General features: G+C 40.0%; 4 protein-coding genes across 4 annotated transcripts; 3 read left to right on the top strand and 1 right to left on the bottom strand.

The window, feature by feature from the left end:
- The first annotated feature begins 5525 nt into the window (after positions 1–5525).
- On the top strand, positions 5526–9282 carry LOC129724257 (uncharacterized). The gene has a single exon (XM_055678985.1). The coding sequence runs from the start codon at positions 6086–6088 to the stop codon at positions 7088–7090; it is 1005 nt and encodes a 334-aa protein (XP_055534960.1). The 5' UTR covers positions 5526–6085; the 3' UTR covers positions 7091–9282.
- Positions 9283–14856: 5574 nt separating this feature from the next.
- On the top strand, positions 14857–20025 carry LOC129723483 (cleavage and polyadenylation specificity factor subunit 1). Its single transcript, XM_055677724.1, has 6 exons — positions 14857–15184; positions 15241–15781; positions 15846–16096; positions 16157–16338; positions 16400–18669; positions 18751–20025. The coding sequence occupies exons 1-6, from the start codon at positions 15016–15018 to the stop codon at positions 19607–19609; spliced, it is 4272 nt and encodes a 1423-aa protein (XP_055533699.1). The 5' UTR covers positions 14857–15015; the 3' UTR covers positions 19610–20025.
- LOC129723486 (dipeptidase 1-like) lies at positions 19600–21888 on the bottom strand. The gene is made up of 4 exons (XM_055677725.1): positions 21672–21888; positions 20984–21146; positions 20161–20921; positions 19600–20092 (listed from the first exon to the last, which is right to left on the bottom strand). Exons 1-4 carry the CDS (start codon positions 21688–21690, stop codon positions 19734–19736), a joined length of 1302 nt encoding a protein of 433 aa, XP_055533700.1. The 5' UTR covers positions 21691–21888; the 3' UTR covers positions 19600–19733.
- On the top strand, positions 21674–24268 carry LOC129723487 (dipeptidase 1-like). Its single transcript, XM_055677726.1, has 4 exons — positions 21674–22302; positions 22373–22517; positions 23071–23834; positions 23891–24268. The coding sequence occupies exons 1-4, from the start codon at positions 22278–22280 to the stop codon at positions 24247–24249; spliced, it is 1293 nt and encodes a 430-aa protein (XP_055533701.1). The 5' UTR covers positions 21674–22277; the 3' UTR covers positions 24250–24268.
- Positions 24269–26749: the final 2481 nt, after the last annotated feature.

The raw sequence follows: 26749 nt of genomic DNA, 5'->3' as shown, positions 1-26749 counted from the left end.
TTGTGAAGCCAGCATCAAGGCAAATCGCGACGGTATCATTGTGTTTGTCTCCTGCTTGCATACTTTATTAACATACTCGTTCTCGGCGCTCTCGTCTTGTGAACAACACATATAATTACAAACATTGCCTTTGCAAAGTGCCTATGGTCCACTGAAAGCCAGTGCCACAGTTGTTACGGTTGTCGTAATTCGCTGGTCGATTTGGCTCCTTTAAACGCTGGTTTTTTCTTCTCGCGGCACCTTTTAACGTGCGCGTAAATATTTCTGCTCATGTACCAAGACGAGTAGGCTTTTTTATGACGACGAACGGTTACGCTCGGATGAGCATTTTTAATTTACATTCGAAATTGAAATTATGAAAATCTTTATCATCAGTAGTGGTCGTGTTGTGCAGCTCTCTTTTTTTTTGAATCCATTCCTTACCCCACCCCTAGCCTTTCAGATCTCAGGGACTTTTATGGTATGACTTAGCCATTATGTCTTTCTGATGGGGTGATCGAGCAGTGGGTAGTTTTATTGAACAAACTTACACTCGATATTTTACACACTAGCATACTTTTGTTTGATGGTTTTTATATGCATAAATATAACACGCTTACGAGGGTGTATTGATGACTTCTCGTAATTTCCTCCTCATTCTCTCGCACTTTGGCTCGACACGGTGGCCGGTAAAAGCAATGTATCTTGCGGAGAGCACCGGCCTTGCCTGGTTTTCTTTTGCATTCTTTTGTGTACTCCATTCGATTTGTACAATCACTTCGGCGCTCTTCGGGTGATGCGTTTTGTTAAATGTGGGAGATTGGTAGTCAAGTATAACTCTTGGCAATAACCAGCAAAACGGGGGTAATTATAGTCGCGCACGTGTGTGAGTGCAGATACGAAGCGTTGTACATGCTTTTGACTCTGTACAGTCGTCGAAATCAATTTGAAATTAGAACTGCTATGTCAAATGATTATTTTTCATTCAAGTGTAATTTCTTTTGATAATTGCGTCAAGGGGCGTTATGTTATATTTTTGCGGTGTGCTTACTGTCAAAAAGCTGGAAAATTTTTACCATGCAAATGAATTTTAGAAAAATCGTAATCTTATTTCGATATGTATTTCCTATTTATAATTGTACAACAAAGAATCTGAATGCCAATCTCAGCTATAAAACGCAACATATGCCCTGAGCAAATCGATTAAATCACACACATCAGTCACAAGCTCGCATTAGCTGGCAACGTCAGCGGTAAATCGAACGTCCTTGTTATCGCTTGGAGATACACGACGTTGGGGTGACGTAACTCTGTTCTCATTGTCGTCAGCACACAATCAAGATTTTAAAATCAACTTTGTTTCTACAGTAATGGAATAATGCTTCATCGAGCACATGTCTCTGTTCTTGGCTTGAGGTGTGAATGTTCGTCTTATTTTCTAACGATGTAACTAAGCAGTGGAATAGAAGAGAATTGGACATGTTGCTTCACTTCTATCAATTAAACTGACAGTAATTTAAATTAGTTTTGATTTTTCTATTGTATTCAGATTTTTTTTCTCATCGCATTGTTTGTAGAAGGTCAGAAACCTGCCATTAGCGAATGTGTCACGCGACAGCAACGATTTCAAATTCACATAGTCATTGAATCGAGCATTTGCTGACTGGCCACGCCGTGCGAGAGCGTAGCCGTCTGTCGTAACATCAGTTCAAATGTCGTAAAGCACGCAGGCACTGAATTTTTTGCGCTTCAAATGGCATTTATAACTCAAACCCTCACTAATTAAAGAAGAATAGGTGGAAAACACGAAAATCTACACATACAACGCAACCGCCAAGCAAACGTACTGCCGACGGTCGATGGGATGGAACGGAAGGGAAAATCAAGCGGTATATCCAATCGAAATGAGCTAGATACAATACAGTTTCGCTTTACCTTCACAACCGCAGCAACAAGATACAACTTGTGATCGGCGCTTGATTATAACTCGTGCACACCGTTTAAAGGCATGCCCGCGCGATATCCGCTAAACAGGCCATCACACGTCGATACACGAGGAGAGCCGCACAGAACCGTAAACACCTCGTGTGTTCACTCCCTTTCTCTCGCGTGCGGTTATTCTCTTTTTTGTCTACTTTGCGCTCTCTGATGCTGAGGCTGGCCGTCCGAAATTACGTACGTCTCGTCAGCCTGACACTGTTGTCGTTGCTTTGCACTTCATCCAATTTCAATCCATTACAAAGTCCCATGAAACCTCGTGTCATATCAGGTCTTCATGTTTGAGGGAAACATAAGTGGGTACAGGAATACGGTTCTGTTGATGGAAAAGCGTTGGGATTGTCGTTATTGTATTCTTCGTAGAATAAAATATTCGTAATAAATTAGCGTTTATTCATTCAAAATATGAAATTAAGGTGAAACCTCATTGAATCCAAAAATGGCCTACTTCGAGTCACCACTTCGAATTTTCATAAGCACAAGACTCGGAAATACTCATTGCGTTCCCTATGAAAATTCTATTTTATGTTTGCTTTACCACAGTAAACATAAAATAGCATTTTCACAGGGAACGCATTACCTTGTCTTTCCGAGTCTTGTGCTCTCGAAAATTCGAAGTGGTGACTCGAACTCGGCCATATGTGGATTCAATGGAGTTTCGCCTTAAGCATTAGATACATTTTTATGGCGTGCTAGGCATGTATAGTATAAGAGCCAGTTTTTTGAAACTCATTACTGACAATCATTTAAAATAGTTTCGATTTTTCAACTTGTTATTTTAGAAACAAAATCTCCTGGTAAACTTTGATATGCTAAAATGGTCTTCGAGATATATACAAACAGCAATGGAACATAGTAAATGACGTTTGAAGGAAGCTTCGTTTTATTGAAAAAAAAATAATAAATGATAGGAGAAAAATTCAAACAGAAAAAGTAATATTTCGTACATGAGTACATTACCAGAGGTAAGTCGTAAAATATTTCTGTTTATACGTTTGTTTTGGCGCTGTTTTAGTAATCCACAAGATCACAACACTGTGGACTTAGCAGCGAAATAATAGAAATAAAATTTAAAAAGAAAAAACATGTTTTATGTGAGAACAGTTACCATTTATTTCGGTTTTAACAAACCAAGGATTCAAAACGAGCTCTATGTAAGGTAAGTTTAAATAGCTTGAAAGGTAAATGTTGCTAACAATCTATTACTTCTGCTTTTTTTTATTTCAGGACGTATGGAATTGATAATTATGAAATACGAGAATGATCTTCAAGCGGTGATGGTCATACACGAAAGGACATAGAATCAGCGATTGCAGGCAAGCTTTTGAAAAAGTAATAGAAATAAAATTTATAAAGAAAAAGCAACATGTTGTATATAAGAATAATTATCAAAGGTAAGTCATAAATATAATTTCATTTTAATATGTGCTTTGGCAACATTCTAAGTATTGGTAATAACTATTATCACTGTAATTTGGTCAATTTTATGACAGGTTTATCTTACACAAAACAACACATTGCATCATTCATTCATAACTTTTAAAGTGGACAATGAGTAAGTCATGCGCGCTACGGCATCGTGGGTATTTTCCGCTTTACGTTTTTGTTTATTTTGCTATCGTCAGCAACTCTCCGTTAAATGTCTCTCTCTATATCTCTCTCTCGTTGTGTATGAATTTCATTTTTGTTTCTTTATTTGTGAATTATTTTCGGTTGATTGTGCCCGCTCGGTACGATGATGACTGAGCGAGCGGGTGAGTGCAAGCATTGGTTCACATCAATACAGCGAACAAAAGGCGTCCGCCACCGAATGGTATCCATCCATCGGCCGCCTGCTGCTGCTGCTGTTTTGTGGTGAGTGATAGTCACCTAATAAGATGGTGTTTGTGATGGGATTTACGCGATGGCAGTAATAAAGAGGAAGAGGCTTGGAGGGAAATTATCGGAAGGAAAAAATCTCATTCAAAAGGGTACTTTGTACGAATTTACGTTTCAATATGTCATTCGAAAATGATTTAACAACAATTGTTTTCAATTGACAAACAGTAAACTTTGATATTTTTATGTGAGATAAGTGTTTGTAAACAATATTTTAACTTACGCATTTTAACGAAAGCGTTTATTTAATTTGACGTTGAACAGCCATTAGTTTACCGAAAATTGGTTTTCTAATTTTTTCATTCTCAACTTGTTTTGCTTAGCAGTAATAAGTTTATTTTTAGTTTTGAACAAGAATTTTCATTTATATTCAAATGAGTATGAGACAATTTCTCACACGCTCGCCACGAGTATCGATCGCATGTTTTTTGATGCTCATTCCCACAAACAAGCGTTCGTCATACGTGATGCTTGGCAAAAAAAAGAATCAACTTATAGGGTGCAATGCTATATAGAAGAACACGAAAGAAAACGTTTAATAGTGTGCTCGGGAAATCCGAATGCAGCATACAATGCCACGCGCGAGCTTGACTACAAGAGGAGTGCAGCGCTAATATGTAAGAATGTATGCAGATTGCAGCAGATAAATGACATTGGAAGCTACATGAGAGTGCAAATAGGCAGGGTAACTCCCAGGTGAAAATATAATGATGCCATGTTTTGCAACGAACGATGTCTTTTATGGCTCCCTTGTTTTTTTTTTACTTTTATTGTGAAAGATCAATCACGACAACTGTACACGTCAACTACATGTTTTAATCGGATTTAATTTGTCCAAATGTTCGCTTATTCATTCATAGAAAAGTGGAACGAAGCAATATTCTCTCGAGTCCACCAACACAAATGTGTGCCATGTAAGAGAGCATCTCATGCCTAGCGGTCGGCGATGCTGAACAGATGAATAAAAAAAAAACACTCGCTTTGTTGATACTTGCCTCATAATAAGTGCACGACATCCGATCAGTGAGGTACCATTGAACCGAGAGCAGATGTTGACTTTTGTTGGAAAATTTTCTGAATGAATAATATTAAGTGATGTTGTAATGTTTGAGTTTATTAGTTGGGAAATTAGTATAATTTTCAAATCGGTTATTCTTTTTAAGAAAATAACCCCTATGGCTATTTACGCAACATGTAGTACAATAATGTATTGTGGATAGTGGTTTACGTCAAGAAAATATCTTATATCTAATAAGCACCAGGCAGCATAAACTGTTGCAGCATATTTTAAAATATAAAGTACGTGTGTAAAATATGCAGAAAACAATTTTGACCATCGGCTCTCGCACCAAACAAAAACCTGACTTGACTCCGGAGACTACCGACTGCGGTGGCAAAAGAACCCAAAGCGGAATTTTTCTGTGACAACAACAGACCGCACCAGACACCCGAAGTGTATAGGGTCAATCATCGCGTTTTATCGCTTTGTTTACACGCACACACACAATTGGGAACGAGTGCGGCAGAGTGCTGTTTTGAGGAGTGAGAACGTAAAAAAGTGCATTCGGAAAACACGATTGCGATTTCTTCGTCTCGTGCGAAGACGAACGATCGGATTCTCGCGCGCGCGGTCCGCCTCTCAGCGCCATAATCGCCACATGTCCATGTGAATAGACGTCCGAAACCGAAGGTACGCTGAAGGCTGTCGCTCTTCCTCTTTGTATTATCTTTACTCACTGCTTGTCTCTGCTGGAAATAAATACACCCGTAAAAAATGTAGGCCGTGACGTCACTTTCGTGGAGTTTATAAATATATGCAGGCGCTCACAAAACTTTCAATTTAGTTTCGTCTTTCAAACGGTGCAGATCAGCGTGACCCTCGCTTCTGACGATTGATTTTTGTGTGGGGTGAAAACAGAGAGGAGATTCATATTTCCATTGGTATCAGTGCACTCTTGTGCGATTGGGAAGTGAGAGGAAAGTGAATAATTACTAATAAGCATACATACAAACAAATAAGCGTAAGAAGAAGGGGCAAGGCGCGAAAGAGTACGATTTGTGGACAGACAGAGTGTGTGAAGACTACAAGGCAAACACAAAACTGATTCGAGAGTACATTTGGACGTTAGTAGTTTAGTGGTTTCAATCTACGAGCGCCAATTAGATAAACCCCAGTGCGACGGTGAACGGTTTATGTGTGTGTAGCGGAACATTATCGATAAAATATTATATGCGGACAAATAGCAAGGTACGCGAAAGCAGCAGTGCTAGCAGCGGCCGTTGTGAGTCATCGGATATTTTTGAACAAGGAAGCGGTTCAGCGTTCAACGAAGCAACAACTTCTGGTTCAGTAGTCGATCCGCTGAGGGCCATCAAGATTGATACCATGGCAGAAGCACAGCGTTTGATTGGCATTTCCCTGGCCAAGATAGCTCAATCGCGGGTCTGTCGAGGCGGAGTGTCCTTACATAAAAATTTGCTGGTGGCAACTGTCTTGCAAAAAGCACGCTACATATTCATGGAAGAAGCTTATCATATTGTGCATGGGCATTATCTCCAGCAGAATAAGTGCATGGAGCTGGAGATGGAAAAGCAGCGGAATGCAGCAGCAGCAGCAGCCGCGGCAGCCGCTGCAGCGGCTTCAGTGAATAATGTTGACGACGAAAGTTGCAGTGAAAGTGAAGATAGCGATGAGTCGGAATCTTATGCATCAAGTGAAAATAATGACGAAAGCGATAGCGACGACAAGGAAAATAGTCCGCCCACTTCCAGCAGTGGGGACGATGAGTCGTCATCGGTGTTGTACTTCGATATGGACGTGAAAAAGGTGGAAAAATCAAGTGTCGAAAACAGCAACAAACGTAGGCGCGAAACCACGGAGTGGGAAACTGACGAGGCTGTTCAATCAATCTTACCCAAACGCTTGAAATCGGAGCCCAGCAGTAATTCAACTGATGAGGGTGCTTCTAAGAACGAACCTGGAACTATTCCAGAATCACTCAACCACCAGCTAGAAGCGGAAGATTTGTCACGGCAAGGTGATTCTACCTTACAACATACACCATCTGTCGAGAGCATTGATCGGATAACTTCGCTGGTTTCGATATTTAGCTTTGGCAACCTAAGCCGCTCGGTGTCCACGCCTGATTTTTGTGCAGCACAAGCAAAAGATTCTGAAAGCTCGCTGACTCAACTCCAGCATACGCAGCGAGGTTATCTAACTATGACCGTATAACTATTGCTGCAACAAGCTTCACACTACGACGCCAAGTATTAGAAATTACAAAACTCATACTCCTATGATCCGCGCACATTGTGATATGTTATGCAGTGGCACTGAGGCAGGTGCTACCGCTAACTAAACGATCCAGGACAGCGCACTGTAAGCATGGTGCTGAGCAAGGTGGCTCGTGATCTCGTGCGAGAGGTACAATTTACATACACCTGACGACTATGGCGGTTTTGCACCCGGACTGGTGCTAACCCGAGGTATCAGCGTGAATCAGTATCATCACGGTCATCATATGTGTTGTTCGCGATACGAACTAGACGCCTCTGAAATGATTAATATTTATGACGCGTCAAGACGAAGTGATCTGTTGCTAACCTGAATTCAACGTATCAACATTTGATGACTAATTAGTAACTGTAGTGAGCAGGCAGGTGTGAAAAGGACTATTAGAGCAGATTATACCAACAATTGTTCAACGGTTTCTTGTCGAGTAAAAGTTATTCAGCAGGAAATTAAAATCTCCTGTAAGCAAAGTTAGCGTAGTTCAAGCAGAAATACGAAACGCAATTCGTTCAGGGACAGCGATCTTGCGATGAATAATTGCGCCTCATTCTATTTACTACATATCTGTAGTGCTCCATGCTCTTTTTTGCTCGCTCATTACTACGTCAACCGAAAAGAGAGATTGCACTACTAACATCTTGAAAGATTAAAATCGGTTGACGATGTACAAGTTCAAATAAACTTGATATGTATGTGAAATGAAACGAAACCTAATCGAATAAAAACTGAAAAAATCTATTAGGCTTTGTTTACATTTACAATGCCAAATACCGTTGATAGTAAATCAAACATAATCGTAACGACCAAACCTTGTAGTTATCTACGAAGCTATACGAAATGTAACTGTTTAGCGGTAGCACGTGAGAAATGAAGTACATTTAAAACCATTTTCGCGGTACGACCTATAGCATAAACTCTTTTGCTTTCTTTCTTTCTTTCGATCGCCTTCTAAAGTGGTACCTGTACGCCGATTGTAGACCAAAGGTGATTGATGGTGCCTAGCAGGAAACAAAAAAAAAATGCACAAAAGAGAAAGAGTGCAGGCAGAAGAAACATAGGCATAACTGTTTCGTCTCTACGTCAGCTCCCGTTGATCGCACGATAGTCGAAACATAAGCATTGATGAAGAAAAACCGCTGCAGAGAGTTTTATTGGCGAGAGTTTGTCCACGAGCTTCAATATGTTGTTGCTTCGCCATCGCTGGCGATGGTGTGCTGCTGCATATCTTTTTCTCTCCGTCCGTTACGCGGAGTGCGATGAACTCGCTTAAGTAACGTCACATCTATTCGTATTTTTTTCTCTTTTCGGTGTCAATATAATGGTCCACCGTGTGCCCACTCGGCATGCTGAGGATACGTAGTTTGTCTTGCTACCGCTGCTGTGTTTACTGGTAAATAACCCACCCTGCAGCTAAATAATGCACTGTGAAAGTCTAAATGTCTAAAGTCTAAATAAGTTTATCTATTTGCCTTCGATTTGGACGTGCAAATCTTAAACATATGTTTTGAACCTGGCAAAACTATACGCCAATAATATGTAACATTGAAGAGTAACCCCACTTCAAGTGCCAATATATCTGTAGTGCGCAATCATTCTCACGTAACGCTCTCTGACATGAATTCAAACCAGCACAGGAAAAAAACATTTCGAATGCCTTTGTCGAGATACAAGCGTGCCAGTAGACGAAGCAATTATTGACCGATTATGTAAACGTTAGGGTTTCGAGCTTCATTGGCGATACTACTTTGAGTTGATCAAAACAATACGATGCGGAGTGAAATAAGTATGGTTTCGTTTTAAAATGGCAGCAATGGTTCAGAACTTCTACAGGTAACTGACCACTGAACTGCAAGGTCGTGCGATGCGATGATAATTAACTTTGAACTTTATCCTCGTCAAATAATAATTCATAGTTTTAATTGAGAGTAAACGAAGTGGTACTTTAGCTCTGTACTTTTAAATAGTGTTAAGCGTTAAAATATAATTGATTATTAACTCCGTTTTAGGAGCATTTAACATGTAAAATTTCCATTTAAATGCGATTCAACGTTAACTTATTGAATAGAACATAAACTGTACGATAGTGTAATAAAGCGAGTTTTAATATATGGTATATATCTATATGAATTTTACACTAATAGTTGTTTGTTGTTTATTTTATGATAATATCACTAAAGTCCGTTTACAGGAAAGCGAAACACTGTTGATTGTAAGTTGTGGTCCCAAATCCTATATTAATGTAGTTCGGAACAAGTCATGCCTTGTCGTGCAGCCTAGTTGTTCTGTGAATAAAAATCGAATCCAAAATAACAGTGTATTCACATAAAAATGGTTTCTAAATTCTATACTGCAGTTTTTACCACACGCGGTTCTTTTGGTTCCAATGCGGATGCATTTACAAATTTTCAGCATAAATCAATAACCTCTAACGTAACTTTGAAAACTACAAATCCAGAACCATATATTTGAATAGTGCTCAGCGCTTCTAACAAAGCCTTGTGAATAATCATTTTTCATTCTGGCAGCTTCAACGTATTTTTCTTGTTTACTTATAAATTATCTCATAATAGAATTGTCACCTTGAACGCTAATAGCATTTTTATTAAACACAAAAGTATAAATTGAATAAATAAACTGAATTTCGTCTCGTCGACAGAAAGAAGACGCATTCACACCTCTTTCTTCAACACTGCTGTAACTCAGCTCCTGTAATTGAAAAATGAAATGGAAAAAACTTGCTATGTTACTGTTAGAAAAAAATAAGGCTATAGATTCCCGGTATTTTCTGAGGAATGGAAAACAAAAACTTCATGTAGTTTTCAAAATAAAAATCTTTCTATCTAAACACTTTGTGTACAGGTAGGAAACTCATGAATATCATGCTAATGGGACCTGAAATTAAAATCTGACAAAAAACATTACCAATTGGAAAGAAACTTGTCCGAGACACAATTTTGCTGACTCGAAATGCTATTATTTTGTGGATTTCGGCCAAACTAAAGCTTAATAATTTATAAAGCAACCAGATTGTTTGTTGGGTAATATTCAGACTGGCTTATTAGTCTTTCAGTCTTTGAACTGATGAGCCAAAAATCCAAGCAATAATAGATACACGTCACAGTCGATAGCATTCACATTATTTTTACATAGTTAAAACCATTAATTTGGAATTGGTTATTTTTCAGAATCTGGTGTTTTATGAGATAACAATTCCAAAATGTTATTCAAACTTTTACAATTTGAAGAAGAAAACTCGAATTCTCTGTTCCTTTTTTCTCGATGTGATTTGAAATATATAGAGGTTTGATAAACACTCGAAACATTCGGATCGAGTTTTATAAAACCTTCCAAATTGTTTATTCAGAGTGTCTGTTACATTTCCATAATCACATTTCCGAATTCTCTACGCGTATTTTCACATGTTTTCTTGTGTGCCACTTGTTATACAAGTAAAAGCCATTGAATAAATCTTGATCAATATTTTGTTAGAACGTCACCTTTGTCTGCTTATAGAAAAATACGACTATGTTAAGTACTAGTTGCATAAATTAATAAATTAAGGAAAAAAACGCTGATCTTCATATCCAGTTTTAGAAAACTCTTGTTTAAAAACCTAAATTAATCCACCTAGCGGTCAGTCCCAGCCTTTCTCATTCAATTTTTTATTTGTAAAAACAGATTTACATGAACGCTTCAACCCAATTAATGTATATTCACTCTTTAGGTTCTAAAATATTGATGTTGTAATCTATACATATAAAAATGCAGTCCGGTCTGTCTGATCCATATAGGCTCGTAAACTACCGAACCGATCGACGTGAAAATTTTTATGTAGGGGTTTTTGGTGCCGATAAAGGTTTCTATGATAGTTTGAGACCCCTCCCTCTTCTGGAAGGGAGGGGTCCCATACAAATGAAACATAAATTTCTGCACAACTCAAGAACAAACCAAGCAAATGAAACCGAATTTGGCATGTGGATGTTTTAAGGGGTTACTAATATGTCCATAATAGTTAGATGAAACACAAATTTGTGCACATCTCGAGAACTAACCAACCAAATGGAACAAAATTTGGCAGGTGAATGTTTTTAGTGGTAACAAATATGTACATAATGGTTTGACACCCGAATCCCTCTTTTATAAGGGAGGGGTGCCATAAAAATGAAACACAAATTTCGCACAGTTCAAGAACCAATCAAGAAAATACAACCAAATTTGGTATATGAATGTTTTTAGAGGTAACAAATTTGTCCATAATGGTTCGACGCCCCTCCCTCTTCTAGAAGTACATGTTTCTTCACAAATTTCTGCACATCTTGCGAACTAATCAACTAAATGGAACCATATTGGCAGGTGAATGTTTTTAGTGGTAACAAATATGTTCCATAATCGACCTCAGACAACATTTTGGATTGTAAGATGGCAACTTCCGGTTTCTGGAAAACAGCCAAAAATGGCCGATTTCCACCCAATATAATAATATCCGGATCTAGAATAATATACAGGAGCTAAAATCGACCACAGATAGCATTTTAAATTCTGAGATGGCGACTTCCGGTTTCTGAAAACAGCTGAAAATGACCAAATACCACCCAATATGAGTTTTTCTTTAACCAGTATGCCAGAAATTGTCTCCAAATGCCATTATGAAATTCAAAATGGCGACTTCCGGTGTCGGACACCGCAAACGACCGAATACCACCCAATATGGGTATTTCCGGAACCGTAATGGTGCACTGGAGCCACAAATCGACTTCGGACAACATTTTGAATTGTAAGATGGCAACTTCAGGTTTCTGGAAAACAGCCTGAAATGGACGATTCCCATTGAATATGAGTATTTCTGGAACCAGAAAGATGCACAGAAGCTAAAAATTGATCACAGACACAGTCTTGAATTTCAAGATGGTGACTTCCGGTGTCTGTCAAACAGCCGGAAATGACTAAATACCATTCAATATGAATGTTTTCGGAACCAGAATTACGCCCAGATGACAGAAATTGATTTCACAGGCAATTTTAAAGTCCAAAATGACGACTTTCGGCTTCTGAAAAACAGTCCAAAGTGACCAAATATCACCCAATATGAGTTTTTTTTAACCAGTATCCTAAATACCATTTTGAAATACAAGATGGCGACTACCGGTTTGTGAAAAACAGCCTAAAATACTATCCAATATGAGTATCTCTGGAACCAGAATGATGCAAGGAGCTAACAATTGTCCTCAGGCACCATTTTGAATTGCTAAATGGCAACTTCTAGGCAACAGTGAGAAATGACCGAATAATACTCAATATGGATATTTCCGTAAACGTGATGATGCATAGAAACCAAACATTGACCCTGGACATCATTTTGAATTTAAAGACGACCATTTTAATTTTTGGAAAACAACCTGAATAACTAAATACCTCCCAATATGGGTATTTCCGGTGTCAGATTGATGCCAGAAAATCTGCTGAAAATGACCGAATACCACTCAATATAAATATATTTAGAGTCAAAGCGATGTACACAAGCCAACAGTCGAGGATGTTGTCATTTCGATTAAAACCAATCATTTCGAATGAGTTGTTATTTGACTTTGATCATATCCTATGGCCGATTGATTAAGCATTTGCAGACTTTAAACACATCGCAAGGAATCAATGAATTTGAAACGTTCAAATAGTACGTGTACGATACCACACTTAAATTATGTTAAGGCCACATATATCGATTTGAATTTATTTTCTTTCCATAACTTTTGAGCCGCATATCAAATTGTTATGAAGTTTGTTATTTGTGAGTTTAAGAGATGACTCGTTCGTATGACACTAGTAATGTTCAAATAAGTCATGTACTCTTTGAGATAATAGACTTTCGTTGTATTGTTAACAATTTAATACATAACAGTTGCTTAAGTTCGATTATAATCAAATGAAATGGGAACGTATAGGGCAGCCAAACTTTGAAACCACGTGTTCGATCATAATTCATCAGTTAACCCTTAACTAGCCCGCTCATCTGATATCAATATTGATCAAATCGGTTGTGTAGTTTCTGAGATAATGAAGTTTCGTGATTTTCACAAGTCGGTACATTACAGATGAAGTTACAGTTTGATTACAGTAAAATTCAATAGGGTCTTCTGAGGCAGCTAGACCATTCATTTGACACTAATTTTGAGGAACTCGGGTTAGCCATCTCTGAGAAAAGTGAGTGAGTCCAAGTAGTCATCGGAATATGTTCCTTTGCATAGCTGGATTTCAAATTTTTAAACATAACAGGCAATCTAATAGTCCGATTGCAAAACAAATCAATAGGGTCTTATGGGGCAACCAGACCTTCCATTTGACACTGATTTTATGAAAATCGGTTCAGCCATCTCTGAGAAACATGAGTGAGATTAAACAGTCTTCAGAACACGTTTCTTTTCATAACTTTTGAAAAACATGTTCAATCTTTATAAAATTCAAAACTTAAGGGTTTTCCAGGTAGCCCGTTCTTTTGAGAACAATTTTGTTCAAATCGGTTGTGTAGTTTTCGATATAATGATGTTTTATGATTTTTACTATTTGATACATAACCTCGAAACTAAAAATCCGATTACAATGAAATTAAATAGGGTCTTATGGGACAACAAGACCTTTCATTTGCAATTAATTTCATGAAAATCGGTCCAGCCATCTCTGAGAAAAGTGAGTGAGAATAAAAATCTGCACATACACACACACATACAGAAAATGCTCAGCTCGTCGAGCTGAGTCGAGTGATATATGCCATTCGGCCCTTTGGAGCACTTTTATACTTTCGGTTTTGTAAGTGATTGCTATACCTTTCTAGGAGAAAGGCAAAAAGGCCATTTGCATCAGTACGTCATCCTGGTAAAAAAGCTGTTAACTAATGAATAAAAACAATTCAAAAGTATGATTCCTCTGCTTGTTTTTATCGAACAAGAATCAAAACAAATATCTACATGTCATCAGAGTAAACTCGGCAAAATCTTCACATATCCATACACCTATTTTCGCGCTTTTGAGATAATCAGAGATACCATATGTTTTTGAAAAATCGAGGTGGCGAAATTCTCACAAAAGTCTGCACACATTTTTAGAAAATCTACGCAAATATAAGGAGACTCTGATAAAAATCGGCAAAAATTCTTGACAATATGCAAACATATGCAACTCAGTAGAAAACTGCACACGAACTCTAAAAATCTGCGTTTTGCAGACAAATCCGCACATCTTGTACCCCGAAATAATTTAATATATAAAACAAGGTAAAAATCGGAAGCTTAGTTTTAGTTGTAAATTATTCGCATACTATTTGAAGTATTGTCTTATGGCTTCGGTGAGGCGGATTAGAACCGAAATTGCGGTTATTTAGAGCGCGCTACTCCTTGAAAATTGTTGAGTTACCATGTACACCACAAATGTTATAAGTGACGATGTTTCCCGCTATAAGTTTTTTTTTTAAATTAAAGATATGATCATATATTACGCAACGCACCTAGGGGAGGGGACACCCAACGCGAGGCCGACATGCAAAATTGCGTTATGTAAGTCTTGGGGGATATTGAAAGTTTCTTTGGTGAAATACTCAAATAAATTCTAAAAATACGCCTCTTCACACCTTTTGTAGGCCACATTGTACTCCAGTTCTTGATTGACTTTTCCCTCCGCGCGAGTTGAAAAATTTCAATTCCACAGCTGTCAAAAAAGCCACAAGAAGCCGACGCTTCACGCATGTTTTGTAATCATTCGCTTGCCCGTTCTGGTGCAAATATTGTGTTTTAAGGCGTTTTTTTACCAAATTTAACAGTGAAATATGCATTAACAGATCGTTGATTCTATTCTAAACTTAACAAAAGGTAGTGAAAATGTTTTCGATCTGCAAACAAACCCACGAAGCCACTGCGGTAGAGTTTTCACTCACCTGCCATTTCTTCAACAACAATGAAAAATCGCTGGTTACCGGTGGGGCCAACGTTTTAAAGGTGTACCGGCTGATACCGGACGCTGATCCGGCCACCAGAGATAAATACACGAGTGAGTATGAGCTGCTTAATTTGAACATTTCTTAGCATAACTGTATCCCGCTTCAGCTGTTCGTCCTCCTAATATGAAGCTGGAATGTATGGCTTCGTATACGCTTTGCGGAAATATGATGTCTATGCAGTCGGTGTCCCTGGCCGGTTCACAGCGAGATGCTCTGCTGATTAGCTTCCAGGATGCAAAACTGTCGGTGGTTCAGTTTGATGCGGATAACTTCGAACTGAAGACACTTTCACTGCACTACTTCGAAGAGGAAGACATTAAGGGAGGTTGGACGGGGAACTATCATACACCGATTGTACGCGTCGATCCGGATAATCGGTGTGCCGTTATGTTGGTCTACGGTAGGAAACTGGTGGTGTTGCCGTTTCGCAAGGACAGCTCCTTGGATGAGATAGAGGTTCAAGATGTGAAACCGATGAAGAAAGCTCCCACACAGTTGATTGCGAAGACTCCGATTTTGGCGTCATACGTGATCGAGTTGAAGGAGTCGGAGGAGCGGATAGATAACGTTATTGACATACAGTTTCTGCATGGGTATTATGAACCGACGCTGTTGATTTTGTACGAACCGGTTAAAACTTTTCCTGGGTCAGTTTCAATAAGTCTTTTAGGGAAAATATGATTTCAATGGATAACATTTTCTAATCAACAGTCGAATAGCGGTTCGTTCAGACACCTGCACCATGGTGGCACTATCGCTCAACATTCAACAGCGAGTGCATCCGGTCATTTGGACGGTCAACAGTTTGCCTTTTGATTGTTTGCAAGCGGTGGCCATCAGTAAACCGATCGGGGGCTGCCTGATATTGAGCGTCAATGCGCTGATCTATCTTAATCAGAGCGTACCGCCCTACGGTGTCAGCCTGAATAGTATAGCAGATCATTGCACTAACTTTCCGTTGAGTAAGTAACCGGCGAAAATTAGTTCTTCCACGAGATGATAATTAAATTTGGTTTTCATAGAACCCCAGGATGGCGTTCGCATTAGTTTGGATGGAGCGCAGGTGTGTTTTATCGAGCCGGAAAAAATGGTACTCTCACTGAAGGGTGGTGAATTGTACGTACTAACCTTGTGTGCGGATTCGATGCGAAGCGTACGCAGTTTCCACTTTAGTAAAGCAGCGGCTAGTGTACTGACATGTTGTGTGAGTATCTCCGTTTGAAGTATTTTGTTCCAAAAACCAATTAGTTTTGCTTCGATTTTAGATTTGCGTTGTGGAAGAGGAGTACCTGTTTCTGGGTTCCCGGCTGGGTAATTCTCTGCTGCTACGTTTTAAGGAGAAAGATGAAAGTATGGTTATCACTATTGAAGACAACGAAGTTGTCGAGCCAAAAGAGCCCAAGCGACAGCGGCTGGAAGAGGAAGAATTGGAAGTATACGGCACGGGACAGAAAACATCCGTTCAATTGACAAGCTACATTTTCGAAGTTTGCGATAGCATTTTGAATATTGGTCCTTGTGCCCATATGGCCGTAGGTGAGAGGGCCTCGGAAGAGGAACAAGACGAAAATAAGGACATTCAGTATGTGCCGAGCAAGTTGGATTTGGAGATTGTGACAAGCAGTGGACATGGCAAAAACGGGGCACTCTGCGTTTTACAGAATTCGATTAGGCCGCAGGTCATTACAAGCTTTGGACTATCGGGCTGTCTTGATGTGTGGACGGTTGTGAGCGATAAAGGGGATGATATGCACACTTTCATGATACTCTCGCAGGAAGCCGGAACCATGATTCTTCAGACTGGTGAGGAGATTAATGAGATCGAGAATACGGGATTTGCAACCAACGTACCGACTATCCACGTGGAGAATATCGGAGGGAATCGATTTATAGTGCAGGTGACAACTAAATCTATTCGTTTACTGCAGGGCACCCGCTTGTTGCAAAATATTCCAATCGATTTGGGTTGCCCACTGGCGGCAGTTTCTATAGCCGATCCCTACGTCTGTGTGCGGTCTTCGGAAGGCCGCGTTATAACGTTGGCGCTGCGAGAGGGCAAAGGAACTCCCCGTTTGGCTGTCAACAAGAACACAATTAGTACGACTCCTCCGGTGGTTTCTATTAGTGTCTACAAAGACGTTTCCGGGATGTTTACCACTAAGTATGAAGATTTCTATGATGTGACTAAAGGCGGTTCTTCGTCGTACTCCAGTGGATTTGGTTACATGAAGCCTGAGCCTCATATGAAAATCGAAGACGAAGAAGATCTGCTTTACGGCGAAACTGGTCGCTCTTTCAAAATGACATCAATGGCCGATATGGCGATTGAAACGAAGAAAAAGAATCCAGACTTCTGGCGAAAATTCATGCAACCGGTGAAACCAACTTACTGGCTGTTTGCAGTTCGTGATAATGGAAATTTGGAAATTTATTCCATGCCAGATTTGAAGCTTGTCTACTTGATAACGAACGTCGGTAATGGAAACAAGGTGTTGTCCGATTCGATGGAATTTGTTCCATTGGTTGGTCAGGGTGGAGCGGATCCTGATGTGACTGCTGGTAGTTTCACTAGTCCGTTCGGATTCAATGCCAATTTGTTACCGAAGGAAATCTTGATGGTTTCCTTGGGTCATTACGGCACTAGACCTATGCTTTTCATTCGCCTGGACAATGATCTGCTCGTTTATCGTGTGTACCGGTATTCAAAGGGTCATCTTAAGCTACGCTTTAAGCGTCTTGCTAGCGGTGTGACGGGTCCCATCTTTCGAGTGAGTCGTCAAACCGCCCCGACAGACCAAGAAGGTGAAAAGCAAGACGAAGAATCTACACAAATTCTATATGGAAACGTAGCCATGATTCGTTATTTCACAAACGTTTCCGGCTACAGTGGAGTAGCTGTGTGTGGTGAGAAACCGTATTTTGTGTTTCTAACATCTCGCGGAGAACTTCGTAGTCACCGTTTGTATGGTAAAACCATCGTTAAGGGGTTTGCTCCTTTTAACAACGTAAACTGTCCAAACGGCTTTCTGTACTTCGATGAACATTACGAGCTGAAAATCGCCGTTTTTCCGGGTTACCTTTCGTACGACTCTATTTGGCCGGTGAGGAAAATCCCACTGCGAAGCTCGCCGAAGCAAATTGTCTATCACAAGGAGAACCGGGTTTACTGTGTGGTAATGGACACCGAAGAGATCTGCAACAAGTATTACCGATTCAACGGCGAAGATAAGGAGCTGACCGAGGAGAACAAAGGCGAACGGTTTCTATACCCGATGGGGCACTCCTTTTCGGTGGTCCTTGTAACACCTGCGGCCTGGGAAATCATCCCAGAGACGGCGATCAATTTGGAGGAGTGGGAACACGTCACGGCACTGAAAAATGTCAGCTTGCCGTACGAGGGGGCTCGGTCCGGTTTGAAGGAGTACATTGCGGTAGGCACGAACTACAACTACAGCGAGGATATTACCTCCCGCGGTCGGTTGCTTCTATACGACATCATTGAGGTCGTTCCGGAACCGGGGAAACCGCTGACAAAGTGAGTACATATTAGTAAGAATTGCTGAATTATTTAGTGATTTTTATTTGCGTTATTTTTAATCTCTTACCCCACTTCTAGGTACAAATTCAAGGAAGTGATAGTGAAAGAGCAGAAAGGTCCCGTGTCGGCGATCACTCATGTTTCCGGTTTCTTGGTAGGCGCCGTGGGTCAGAAAGTATATCTGTGGCAGTTGAAGGATGACGATCTTGTCGGAGTGGCCTTCATCGATACGAACATCTACGTGCACCAGATGATGTCGATCAAATCTTTAATTCTGGTGGCGGATGTTTATAAATCGGTGAACTTGCTGCGTTTCCAGGAGGAATACCGTACGCTGTCACTGGTCTCACGTGATTTTCAGCCGCTGAATGTATACCAAATCGAGTACATTGTCGACAACCACAATCTGGGCTTCCTAGTGTCCGATGAGCAGTGCAATCTCATCACCTACATGTATCAACCAGAATCACGGGAATCGATCGGCGGTCAACGTTTACTGCGGAAGTGTGATTACCATGTAGGTCAGAAGATTAATACCATGTTTCGCGTACAGTGCGATTACCACGAAAGTGATTCATCGAAACGCAACCTGAACTACGATTACAAGCACACCACATATTTTGCCACACTGGACGGAGGACTGGGGTTCGTTCTACCGCTGCCGGAGAAAACCTACCGTCGGCTATTCACGTTGCAAAACGTTCTCATGACACACAGCCCGCATTTATGCGGATTGAATCCGAAGTCGTTCAGAACAATCAAAACCGTTCGCAAAACGATCAACCCGGCCCGCTGCGTAGTGGACGGCGATCTTCTGTGGACTTTCCTGACGCTGCCAGCTAACGAAAAAGTAGAGGTTGCCAAGAAAATCGGTACGCGAATCGATGAAATTTGCGCCGATCTGATGGAGATAGAAGCCGTTACGCATACTTTCTAACTCAGTTTTATTTCCTATTATACTATGTATAATACAAAACAACAAAAAAACAACGCTTTACAAACAGCAAACAACTGGTTTTTCGGTAAGTAACACATCTAGTAGGTACAAGTGATGACTTTCCTCAAGGTTTGTGAATATCCATATCGCTCATGCACGGTTGTTCCTCAACACCGGCTTCAACAAAATCCTGGTATGGAATCAAATCTTCGTACGGCGGCACGTCCAACATGCTGTCGCGCACTTGCTCAACGTCTCGGAAAACGCGCAGCAAATTCAGACCCGCCAGCTTTTGCAACTCATCTCTGGTCCAGGGCTCGAAGGTAGTGCCGTTTCGAAAAACACCGTCAGCCAGAATGTCGAACAAATCCGGATACTTGGACACATCGTCCAAACCATCGGGGCTGCTTTCGATTCCGTCGTAGTCGCCCCCGATGCCGATGTGTTCCGGACCGGTAACAGATTTAATGTAGTTTAGGTGATCTGTTTGATAAAAAGGTATGTTTTTTCATTTATTTTGAAACAGACGAAAAATTTATGTAGTAACTTACGAACAACATCGTCAATCGTTTTTCCACCGATGAAACCCGTGTAGAAATTCACCATTATTATTCCGTTGTTTTCAATGAGCTTTTTCAACACATCATCCTGTACGTTTCGATGATGTGGGAAGACATGGTGTGACGAGGAATGGCTAAAGATTACCGGTGATCTACTGTGCTCCAGTACGTCGATCATGACTCCGTAACTCACGTGCGATATATCTACTAACATGCCCAGACGGTTCATTTCCCAGATCACATTTTTACCCCAATCGGTGACATTCTTCAAAATAGCAGTACTGTTATCGTCTACTGGTGAGGCATCCGCCCACGGTGTGTTACACGTGTGCGTTAGAGTCATATAGCGAACACCCAACTCGTAATAGATACGCAACATGGCCAGCCGAGAATCCATCGAATGACCACCTTCAACAGCAATCAATGAGCCTATTCGCTTGTTCTCGAACGCTTCCATGATACCGTCCGCGGAGGTCACATACTGCATGTACTGCGGGTACTTTGCTATCATCCGTTTGATGACGTCGATCTGTTCCAGTGTTCGCTCGACGGCATCCCGGTACTGGGTGCCACAACCCACATACGCAACCCAAAACTGCGCACCCACTTTACCCTCCAAGAGGCGTGGAATATCTGTGTGGCTGTTGGTGGCCGGACCCCACACGGGATCCTCCTTCAAATCTCTGTCCAAGTTGAAGTTATTGATTTTATTGCGTTCGTATGCATACAGATTATAGGGTAAATCGTTATGTCTGTGGTGAAGGAAAAATGAGAGATAGATAAGATTTTTTGCAGTGATTAGACTAAATATTACCCGTCGATAAGTGGCACTTCGTCCAGTACGGTTCGACCGAAGAGTGGATTTACCCCGTCATTGTTGCTGGAAGAGTTGATGGTCAAGGGGACTGCAATTGACACTGCAACAATGGCGACTAGAATGATTATGCCGCCTGCGAGGTATTTGGGGTTCGATAAAGCTGCGGAGAAGGTTGATATGTGAGGTGTGAGTGGAATTAAGTACAGTTGAGAGGTAATATTGTTTTTCTCCGTCAGAGGCAGATTCGCTGAATTTTTGGGGATCTTGGTGTTAAACTGAACTGTTATTAATAAACTGAACTTATATACACGGGGTACAAGTCTGGTCTGGCTATAGAGAATCTAAGCAGAGAGCTGCTTTGAAAGAATTTAAATATAATCCTAAGAATAATTCTAAAGCATTACGGTATTATAAGCGGAGAATTATGGAATATTGAAAATTAAATGTTGAAATGCATTACAGAAATAGTCCAAGGTATCACAGAAAATTCATCAATTTTGAATCTTGCAAACTATGGTTTCCGCTTACACATTGTCGACTACCTACAACTACAGCAATCTCAGTAGCAATCTTTAAGATCTATTGGAGTTTTAACTAGTAAGAAACAATAACGCTATCTAGAACCGTTGCAGTAGTTAAAAATTTTCAAGTTCTAAATTGCCTCTCAATAAATGCATCAACTCACCTGCTCTGATAAATCCCATGCTTGTAACCTACGGCCAATATCTAGCGGCTCAGCGGGTAGCTTGTTATTACGGCGAATATACTAATCACTGCTTATTACGTACGACCGGTGAGACGACCGATCATCTTCGCATCGTCCAGCGATGTCCACGTTTTCAGCAATACTGTGCGCAATTCACTCGCATACGAGAGTTATGATATCAGATGTTCGCGTACAGCGTGGCTGACGGGGCGATAATCAAATTCTTTAGTCTATGTAGATGCTAAACATAGACCTGCTACTTGGGGCGTCCCATTTCAAGTACAATTAGCGAACCCTTCTAGTTATGATTCGCGCTAGTTCTGGGAGCTTTGTATGAAAACGAACTAAAAAGAAATCATATTTTGTTCACTTCATCAGCTTGAACAGATACAAGCAGTTCACATTACTTGATTTGTGATTTGATTTATCACCAAGACGTCACACTACTTTATCTAGTATTCAATCAGTTATTAGTCGGATTATGGCCATCAAGCGAACAATTTACTGGAGCTTATCAAAACCGTGTGGACAAAGCTTTCGAGTAGACCATCAATCATATTTAACACTGTTGATAGACCAAACAACATGAAGTTTTTTCAAGTAAAATCTAGTAAGTTTGAATCGAGTTATTTTTAATAAAAAGTTGTGTGAACGACATGGCGATTAATTGCGTTTACTAGTTCTAGGGAATAAAAAGTTGATGCTAGCATGTATAGCCGCTGCCGTGATTACGATTTGTGCAATTGCGATTCCGCTGATTGTTGTGTCTTCGTTGGACGATTTTTATGGTAGAGATATCCTGGACGAAGTTCCACTAATTGATGGGTAATTTCGAATGTTTTATTCAGTGATCGACATAGGAAAAGTTGAGTCGAGAATCTCACCTTATTTCAGAGTCTTTGAATGGAGACCTAAAATGAAGATACGCTGACTACACTTCGGGGGAATACAAAATTCCTCCGAAGTGTAGCCAGCTTATCGACCTTTGAATTGAAATCAAATAAAAAAAATGGAATCTCCCGAACATTATCTGCTTCAAAAATTTATAACCCATAAGACAAACACCAATAACAGTAAATGATTTTTAGTTCAATATTTAAAGCAATTCGTAAAAAGTTATCTGAAAAAAATTTAAACTTTTTATGGTGAAGGAAAATTGAGAAAAGGCAAACATTATGATTTAAAATCATGGACGGATTGCAAAAAAAAAAATGGTCCGGGAAAATTTTGAAAGTGAACTTCTGTTCTCGAATAATATTCCAATTTTCCTCCGAAAATAACCCGATCTGTTACCTGTTTCGGAGCCCTCCCAAATTTCCGAAACCGATGTCGATCCCTAGCCTGTGGCACACAGACAAAAATTTAATCCTTTTTACAGCCACAACGATCTTCCCTTTAACATCTACAAATACGAACGAAATCTGCTGGCGAACTTCAATTTGGACTCAAACCTGAAACTGCACCCAGTGTGGGGCGAAGCGAATACCAGTCACACTGATCTTCCCCGGTTACGGCAAGGTAAGCTTGGCGCCCAATTTTGGGTGGCATATGTTCGATGCGCCGACACGCAATACTTGGACGCAGTCGCCAGGACACTAGAGCAGATCGATGTGGCCAAACGATTGATCGCCAAGTACCCAAACGACTTGAAATACGTAACAACGGCCGATGGAATTCTGGATGCCTTCGAGGAGAAGAAAATAGCTTCACTGTTGGTGGTTGAGGGAGGTCACTCGATCGACTCTAGACTTGCGGTGCTTCGATTGTTCTACGAACTCGGTGTTCGATATCTAACGTTGACCCATTCGTGCAATCAGCCGTGGGCCGATGCTTCGCCGATCGATGCGATGACGGAGCCGCAGCTGAATAATCTGTCCTCGTGGGGTCGCAACGTAATTTGGGAAATGAACCGTCTGGGAATGATGATCGATGTGTCGCACGTTAGTCACGGAGTGATGCATGATGCTATCAAGCACAGCAAAGCTCCAGTCATTTTCAGTCATTCGTCGTCACATGCTGTCCACGAGCACCATCGTAACGTTCAGGATGATATTTTGCAAGAACTTGTAGAGAATAAGGGAATTATTATGGTCAACTTTTACCCCCAGTTTGTGGGTGGAAACTCCATCGATGATGTCGTTAGTGAGTAAACAACTAACTATAATTAGACAGTAACTTGCATGGATTAACTTTCACAGGACATTTCAATCACATCAAGTCAGTTACCGGATCTGATCACATAGGAGTCGGAGGAGATTACGATGGTGTTTCCGAAACTCCGGTTGGATTGGAAGATGTTTCTAAGTATCCGGATTTGTTTGATATGTTGGCAGCTGGTCGGCTGACATCTGGTGAAACTTTTAAACCCTGGACTAAGGAGGAGCTACGCAAACTGGCAGGTCTTAATCTGTTACGAGTGTTCAAGGCTGTTGAGCAGGTTCGAGATGATATGGCAGATGTAGCACCGTACGAAGATATCATTCCATTCGAGGAGTTCGAAAAGGCGGGTGTTTCAGAGCAGCCGTGTATGACAAACATGGAAATACATAAGCAATGAAATTAAATTGTTTACCAAATTTTTCATCGTTATGTGCTCGACTAGAAAACATCTTTACATGCCCAACGGGATAACCGGGTACCTACAAATTGAAACTCTTGTAACTTTGATAATTTTCATGCGACTACATTAATTTTAGTACTAAAAAAATCAGCAGCTTATTTACTTTTATTTGATTTGCCAATTCCGGAAATATACCCATATTGGGTGGTTTACGGCCATTTGTTGCCCTTTTTCAGAAACCGGAAGTCGCCATTTTGATATTCAAAATGGCCACTAGGGTCATTTTTAGGTCTCTGGACATCATTTCGATTCCGAAAGTGCTTATATAAGGTATTTGGTCAATTTTGGCTGTTTTCCGAAAATCAGAAGTCACTATCTCAAATTTCAAAATGGCGTCTGGAGATGATTTCCGGTTTCTCGGTATCATCGCGATTCCGGAAATATCTATATTCGATGGTCTTCGGTCGATTTCGGTTCTCTTCCAGATATTGGAAGTCGCCATTTTGAAATCTATAATGGCGTCGGGGATTGTCTAACGGTATCCAGATATCATTCCGGTTCTGAAAATACTCATGTTGGATGGTGTGTGACGCTGAATAATTTAATTGTTTCTATGGCCTCTAGAAGCCCCGGTGGAATCTTTTCCGGAAGGACCATTTTGAGGGCATATTACCATAACACCTAAAACCATAAAAATGGCCTGTGGAAGTGATTTTATGAACTTCGGACCAATAGTTGTAATTTTCATGAAATTCCCAAATTTTGAAACATATCCCTGGAAAACCGGATTTCCGGCAATGAGAAAAATCTTTCTAGACACCGCTAACTCTGATTTCAAAGTAGAGAAGTTACTGAATCTTTTAATGCTAAAAGTCTCGAAATCGGATGAAAATTGCCAAAGTTACAAGAATCGCAATTACCCCGTCAGGCATTTAAGGGGTAAAAAAATCAACTCTCCCCCATCGACTACTCTTTGTTAATAAAAACTAATGTTACCAAAAGGGAAGGAAGAAGACGACCACACGGTGTTCAAATTTCGATTATTACCGATTTTTCATGTACCTCTAATTTTTTTTTCGCAGAAATGTTGCCAACTGAATAAGAATCAAGGATCGGAAAGTTAGAAAATATTCCATCGGCGATTTTTTTTGAAAAATTGAATTTATTTGTTTAAAAGACGTTCAGCGCAAAAAAAATTGAGATGTAACAATTTTTGTGGGAATGCAGGAAAAACGTTCGGGAACCCAGAGAACAAGTTTGTCTTTATGTTTTCGTAGAGAAAATTTACTTTAATATTCAATCTTGGTCGGATTAGGTAAATAATTTCATTAAAAACATTTTTCCTTTGAAAAATTCAATTTATTTATAAGTATCTTTATTGTAGTCGTGGACGTGCACATCTCGATGCTTCAGGCCGTGTTCGAAAAGGTGCGTCAACAATAAGTAATTTGACAATAATTAGATCACATTCCACTTAACTTTGGACTTTCAGTAAACCCCCAGATAACAACTTCCGCACAAAACACTAGGATACTTTTTATCATTTTCGTTATTCATAGGCAGAAAGTGAGAAAAGAGCATTTTCTTCCACTGCTCGCCTATTCTCTTCGTAGATTTGGTTTTTTGAAGCACAAGGCTCAAACCAAATTTTACATTTCTCGTGGTCAAGCTTCATGGTTTATTCGTAAAGTTTTTGAAATGAAGTGACATTGCACTATCCTCAAATGCATTGGTTGCTGTGATTTCCTATGGTTAAATCACATACAAACAGAGGTACCTTGAAATTCATATTCATGGATCAAAATAACGGTCAATTCAAATGAGTTTCAATTACGCGGAATAAAATAAAAAAAAAATAAAAAATAAAATCCAAGTTTTTCAAAAAAACGCCGATGAAATATTTTTCAACTTCCAGATCCTTGATACTTATCCAGTTGGCAACATTTCTGCGAAAAATCAGAGGTACATGAAAATTCGATAATAATCTAAATTTTGACACCGTGGACCAGGGGCGCAGCGGGTAAGATGGGTAGACCAGGTGGAGCTAGATCTGGCAGAGAGTACACGGTGTCCCAGGCCATGTCGTTATGAGGGAATGCCACATAAATAAAATAATAATAATGTTACTAAAAGTAGTCATTAATTGAGCTTTGAGATGTCATTGAGTCTTATCACATTTGAATACAGTGAACTATGAAATTTCGTCTAATGAAACCTAAAAAGGTACCCGGATACCCCGTCGAGCACATAACGGTTAAGCCGAATGTCTAGAATCTCTGAAAAAGGTAAATTTCCTTCAATGGGTGCAACTTCATTGTTTGCTATCTAAAGGTTGCAGAGGATTTTCCAAAAACATCTTTACTACATCATCAAAACTTGATTACTTGAGTTATGTATAAGATTTTTCTCGAATCTTTCTTAAAATGGTCGTCTATCAAAGAATACAATTGCATATTTTGCAAGAAAAATCATATATTTAGGTCGCTAGGACTACGGT

This window comes from Wyeomyia smithii, chromosome 2, assembly GCF_029784165.1.
Source record: "Wyeomyia smithii strain HCP4-BCI-WySm-NY-G18 chromosome 2, ASM2978416v1, whole genome shotgun sequence".
NCBI lineage: Eukaryota > Metazoa > Arthropoda > Insecta > Diptera > Culicidae > Wyeomyia > Wyeomyia smithii.
Note: the sequence above shows the minus strand (reverse complement) of the source record. Positions and strands in the feature narration are given on the sequence as shown.

Excerpts from the sequence above, each read along its gene's own strand:
- LOC129723487 (XM_055677726.1), top strand. The coding sequence starts at position 22,278 with ATGAAGTTTTTTCAAGTAAAATCTA. Across the intron at positions 22,303-22,372 it reads GTTTTTTCAAGTAAAATCTA|TTCTAGGGAATAAAAAGTTG; the intron begins GTAAGTTTGAAT and ends TGCGTTTACTAG. Across the intron at positions 23,835-23,890 it reads CTCCATCGATGATGTCGTTA|GACATTTCAATCACATCAAG; the intron begins GTGAGTAAACAA and ends TAACTTTCACAG.
- LOC129723483 (XM_055677724.1), top strand. The coding sequence starts at position 15,016 with ATGTTTTCGATCTGCAAACAAACCCACGAAGCCACTGCGGTAGAGTTT. Across the intron at positions 15,185-15,240 it reads CACCAGAGATAAATACACGA|CTGTTCGTCCTCCTAATATG; the intron begins GTGAGTATGAGC and ends ATCCCGCTTCAG. Across the intron at positions 16,339-16,399 it reads CTAGTGTACTGACATGTTGT|ATTTGCGTTGTGGAAGAGGA; the intron begins GTGAGTATCTCC and ends CTTCGATTTTAG.
- LOC129724257 (XM_055678985.1), top strand. The coding sequence starts at position 6,086 with ATGCGGACAAATAGCAAGGTACGCGAAAGCAGCAGTGCTAGCAGCGGC.
- LOC129723486 (XM_055677725.1), bottom strand. Across the intron at positions 20,922-20,983 it reads GAAGTGCCACTTATCGACGG|ACATAACGATTTACCCTATA; the intron begins GTAATATTTAGT and ends CCTTCACCACAG. Across the intron at positions 20,093-20,160 it reads AACGATTGACGATGTTGTTC|ATCACCTAAACTACATTAAA; the intron begins GTAAGTTACTAC and ends TTTATCAAACAG.